The sequence below is a fragment of the Silene latifolia genome, chromosome 9, assembly GCF_048544455.1.
Source record: "Silene latifolia isolate original U9 population chromosome 9, ASM4854445v1, whole genome shotgun sequence".
Taxonomy (NCBI): domain Eukaryota; kingdom Viridiplantae; phylum Streptophyta; class Magnoliopsida; order Caryophyllales; family Caryophyllaceae; genus Silene; species Silene latifolia.
In genome coordinates, this window is record NC_133534.1 from 59,048,671 (window position 1) to 59,054,627 (window position 5,957).

The following is a 5,957-nucleotide window of genomic DNA, read 5'->3' on the forward strand; positions in this document are numbered from 1 at the left end:
CATCCCTCAATGGGAAGTCCAAGGAATCTTGGAAGGATGTCACTCATCACCCTACGGTGGGCACCATGGAGCAAGGAGGACCGTTGCAAAAATTCTTCAATCGGGCTTCTATTGGCCTACATTGTTTCAAGATACAAGAGAATTCATCATTCATTGCGATGCTTGTCAAAGAACGGGGAATATCTCTTGGAGGAACGAAATGCCACAAAGGGGCATTCTAGAGGTGGAGATCTTCGATGTTTGGGGAATCGACTACCAAGGTCCCTTTGTGACATCCAATGGGAATAAGTACATCCTTGTAGCCGTAGACTACGTCTCAAAGTGGGTGGAGGCCATTGCCACTCCAAATGATGATGCAAAAACGGTCACCAAGCTCTTCAAGAAGATAATCTTCCCAAGATTTGGAGTTCCTAGAGCGATCATTAGTGATGGAGGAACGCATTTCCATGAGAAAAAACTTGCATCTCTTTTGACCAAATATGGTGTTCAACATAGAACCGGCTTGGGATATCATCCTCAAACAAGCGGTCAAGTTGAAATTTCAAATAGAGAGATCAAACAAATCCTTGAGAAAGTTGTGAACAAGACTCGAAAAGATTGGAGCACAAAGCTTGATGATGCTCTTTGGGCTTATAGGACGGCCTATAAGACCCCCATAGGAGCCTCTCCTTACAAACTTGTTTATGGAAAAACATGTCATTTGCCAATCGAATTGGAGTACAAAGCTTTTTGGGCAATCCGAGCACTTAATCTTGATCTCAAGTTGAGTGGTGAAAAGAGGATGATTCAAATTCAAGAGTTGGAGGAATTCCGACTACAATCCTATGAGAATGCAAAGATCTACAAGGAAAGAACAAAGTTACTCCATGACAAGAGAATTAGACAAAAGGCCTTGCACAAAGGAGACAAAGTTTGGTGAAGGCAGTTCTCTCCCAGATGTATGCTTATTGGGCTAGGATTTTTCTGTTACCAAAAAGTATCATCCACAAGGTAGAATGCATTTGCAGGAACTATCTATGGGCAGGACATGCTGAGTATAAGCACTCTCCCCCTGTTGCTTGGGAGACTTGCTGTTTACCTAAGGAGCATGGTGGGTTAGGTATCATTAATTGCCATCTGTGGAATGCTGCGTTGATAGGCAAGTATGCGTGGTGGATCCACAGCAAGAAGGAGAGTCTTTGGGTCCAATGGGTGCATCACATCTATATAAAGCACAAAGACTGGTGGATGTATAACCCAACTCAGAATTCTAGCTGGGTATGGAGACAGATCTGCAAGGTGAAGGATCTTCTTAAACCTGGTTTTTTGAATGGAGGATGGGATGGGAGTTACACTATTCAGAAGGGGTATCAGTGGTTACTTGGTCCTTGTTCCAAGAAGGATTGGGTGCCCATGGTTTGGAATAGAGTATGCTTGCCTAAGCATAATTTTAGTACATGGATTTATGTTCAACAACGGTTTTTAACGCAAGATAGAATGCACAAGTTTGGTGTTGTCACTGCTGGTGTGTGCTATTTGTGTGGTGTGCAGATGGAAACCCACAGTCATTTATTCTTTGAATGCGTGTTCAGTATGCAGTGTGTGCTACACTTGCAGAATTGGTTACAAGTTCAATGGCAAGGCAATGTTATGGCGTGGATTATTCGATGGAGGTGTCGTTCCTTGATGAAGAAACAGGTGGTAATGGCTGCCATTTCTGGGCTCATATATAGCATATGGAATTGTAGGAACAAATGCAGATTGGAGAACTACATTACTCAACCTAGACAAGTTGTGAAAGGCGTGCAACAATTGATTAAAATACGAGTGAACAAGGGTGAATTTGCTAAGGGGAGTGTTAAATGTAAAACTTGGCTACAAAATGTTCTAGTTTAGTAGCTAGTTTCTTTCTTGCTGAGCCTTATGATAAGTGTATGGTGTGCTTTATTTTCACCAAAAAAAAGGAGACAAAGTCCTTCTATTCAATTCCCGCTACCGACTTTTTCCGGGAAAGTTGAACTCTAGATGGATGGGTCCCTATGTGATAACCGAAGTTGGAAAATATGGAGATTTTGAACTCAAGGCGGAAGATGGAAGCAAGTTCAAGGTCAATGGTCAAAGATTGAAGCCATACTATGAAGGAGCGTTCATTGGAGAGGTCGAGGTCACCTACCTCGGGCCTTCTCATCCTTGAAAGAACCATCAAAGGGAGAGTTTGGTGGAGTCCTCCCTAAACCACCACTTGTAAATATACTAACCCTCTAACTTGTATTTATAATTTTATTGCATTTCTTTTAATAATAAGCATGAGCTCTTTTCATGAGAGTAAGTGAGGGAGGGTCACTAACGAATTTTTGTGAAGGAAGGAACCAATTTTCAAGTGTGGGAAGCATCTAGGAGAGGAAAGAAAGTTAAAGGAATAATTCATAGCTTGAACACGTGCGTGTTCCCCGGAATCCGGCCGGCTTGCCAGAATCCGGGCGGCCTGATAAGAATCCGTCCGTCCTGCTACCCTGAGAATTTGAAGATTTTTGGACTGAAGGAGAATCCGAGCGTCCCAGAAGGGAAAACGCCCGTCCTGAAGAATCCGGCCGTCTTTGCAGAAAGACGCCCGTCTTTCTACCTGTGCATTTCAAGAAAAATTCCTGGAAGAGAATCCGCCCGTCTTCAGTAGAATCCACCCGTCCCGATGAAAAGGAATCCGAGCGTCTCATACTCGGGACGCCCGTCTTGTGGCATTATATTTTTGGAAATTTAGCTGTGAAAGAATCCGGGCGTCTTACCCAGAATCCGCCCGTCCCGATGAGCCTGAATCCGAGCGTTTTCTGTACGAATCCGCCCGTCTTCTCACGTTGATTTGACCCATCTTTTCTTAATTAAAATTACACCCTACCTCACATTTAGTGACACATCATCCTTTTTTCCACTTGCATTATAAAACCCACCTCCTTATGACTCCCAAGCACATCCAAATCACTCTTAAACCCACAAAAATCAAAAAGCCCCAATTTTCTAGGGTTTCCAAAGGCAACACTCAATCAACAAGGAGCATCTCTATTACTTCACAAATCAAAGAATCCAGCTCTATAATCAAATAATGGCACCAAGGAGATCCTCTTTTAGGGATAGGAGGAGACCAAGGATGAGGGGAAGTTCTTCTACCTCCCATGTCAACACATTAAGAAGGGAGCATGAAGAGATTGTAGATCTTACAAGGCTTGATGACTTCTCAAATGTGGAATTTGTCAATGATGTGCAAAGATTAGTCTTCCACCGGCTTCTAAGTAAGAATATTCTTCCCACTAATTTTTTATGTCATGCTACCTTGAGGAAACTTAGGATTTATCACCAAGTGGAAGCTCTCTTTGAAGTATTTGGTCTCTCAACCTTTTTTGGCATGTATGAACAAAGTTATCAATCTATTTTGCTTGAATTTTTGAGCTTTTTGAAGATTACAACCTTGAACAAAACAATTTGCATAGAGTTTGGGTTGGAGAATGTTTCTAGGATGATGACCCTTGTAGAATTCGCAAATGTACTTGGTCTCGATGTTTTGCCTACCCGAACATCGAAGCCAAAGAAGTATAGTGTTGAACCTTTGTGGAGGGCCATGACCGGCCGAGATTTCATACACACCAAGGAATGCCTCGCTTTTCATATCCAAAATCCGATCATAAGGCTTACCTATCGATTTCTTTCGGGCACTCTACTTGCCCGCCGAGATCCGGCCATAGTGAACCAATTAGACCCTGTGTTTATGGAATCCTACCTCAATATTCAAGGAAGAAATGTGTACCACTTCAATGCACCTCTAGTATTACTAGAGAAATGGGCAAAATTTAGGAATGGTGACGATGATGGAATGAAACACATTGTGAATGGAGGACTCATTACTAGACTTGCGAAGCATTTCAACCCGAGATTCAATGAGAATAATGAGAATGCTCCTCTTTTGGGAAACACGAGGATAAATGAAGATCTTCTTCTCATTCATCACCATTGGATAACCCTTGAGGGGGTCGATAAGCGGATCAAGTGGTTAACAAAAGGAAGCGATTCGATATATCTACCAATGAACGACCTACCACGTATCTCCCCGAGAAGAGGACATTTGTCTCCAATCCCATCCTACCTCATCCCTCCAAACCCAACCCAACCAAGACAAGCACCACCACCTCAAAATCCACCACCACAACAACAAGGACAACAAACTCAAGAAGAGAAGATCAAAGTGCCTCCCTACCCATTTCCTTACCAACCGTACAACCATCCAAATCCCTTCATCCTTCCACGTGACGACTTTGTCACGGGAATCTTACAAGATTTGCACTACCGTCAATACGAAACCAACGTGGACATTTACTATGCACTCTATCCTCAATACCACGATATGGTTCAAAAGGGAAAGATTAGTGAGGAAGGAGCATTTCCCTCATGGGCTCAAATGGACCTACTCTTCCCCAATTCGGAGAGAGCAAATGAAGGAGCAAACGGGAGACAAGAGGAGGGAAGCAACAATTCTTGTGGAGGAGATACGGTGGAGCTTGAAAGTGAAGAGGATGAGTTCATGGACCCAAGTTTGACTGATGCATCAAAGGAGATATGGGATAGCGATCTAGAAGGAGATGATGCCGATCTCTAGAGGATTACGTCATAGCTAGGTGTAGCGGGCGAGCGGCACCCACCTAAGTTTAAGTGAAGTTTCCTCATCTCCTCTCTTTAATTTTAAAGTTTCATGAAAAGAAGTTTGTGTTTTGCTAACTTGTATTTTATTAATCTTTATCATTGTTGGAGTAGTCCTAGCACCATTGAGGACTCACACCTCGGTACTTTTGAGGTGTTCTCATTTTATTGTTCCCACCTTTCAAAATCCAAAATGACAAAATTAGTTTCATGCATTGCATAGTGTGTGCATGAACTACACTCATCCTTGGACATTAGCAATAATGTCTAGATCGGTTTGGGGAAGTTAATGCATACACAACGGGAGGTAATCTAAATTATCCTCTCCGTCATAAACAAAAACCATGCATCATGTAGTATAGATTAGTGTAGCTTGCATTTAGTGTAGAAATCATGCATCATGTTTGCATAATTTCCCATCATTTTGGCCATTGAGGACAATGCCCATATTAGTGTGGGGATGGAGAATTCTAACTTAACTTTTATTCAAAAAAAAAAAAAAATGAAAAATTTCGAAACTCCATAAAAATTTGAAAATTGAAAAACCCAAAAACATGTTTATTCCTTTTGTAGTGTAGTTATATATATATATATTGTATATATTGTGTTTGTTCTATCCTTGTTCACATTGATTGACTACGCCACATCCGAGACATGAGGATCATGAAGACCGCATGGTATGATCTTTCCAATCTCCTTTTTCCTCTTTATGTTAATGACTATGTGGCTTTATTTTGATTGATGCGGTAAAAACAATGTGAACTTAGGACTTGCATTTAGTTTATATGTCATATTAGTTGATAGAATCACTTGCATTAGGATGTATACACTAGTTGCATCATGGCATGTAGTTGCATTTAGATAAAACATTTTGAAAAGTGCCTAATTGAGAACTTTGACAAGAGCAACTAAGCCATTACAAATACTTTTTCAACTTAAGACTTTGCCTACTAGAATGGTTGTAAAACACCCTAGATAGTGTCATACTAGTGTCTTTTGACCCATGACCCAAAGCCTAGTCAAGGGTTTGCGTGTGAGTCACCTATCCAACCCCGTGATGCGATGTGGACTTGGTTAACTTGTCTAGGTGACCTTGATTGACCTTGTGGTAAGGCAACCCAAAAATACTTTCTATCAATAAGCTTGAAGTGCTCATTTCAAAAATTTTGTTATGTGGAAGTAATTTATTGCCAAGGAAACCTCAAATGTTATGAAATGTTGAAATGTTGAGAAATTTAGTTGTTTTGATGGAGGCGTACCACTTCGATGTGCTTTGGAGCGGGATCCATTGAATT

At 41.4% G+C, this 5,957-nt stretch overlaps 1 protein-coding gene across 1 annotated transcript; it reads left to right on the plus strand.

The window, feature by feature from the left end:
• Window positions 1-936: 936 nt before the first annotated feature.
• Window positions 937-1,875, plus strand: LOC141601090 (uncharacterized). Its single transcript, XM_074421355.1, has one exon. It carries the CDS (start codon window positions 937-939, stop codon window positions 1,873-1,875), a length of 939 nt encoding a protein of 312 aa, XP_074277456.1.
• Window positions 1,876-5,957: the final 4,082 nt, after the last annotated feature.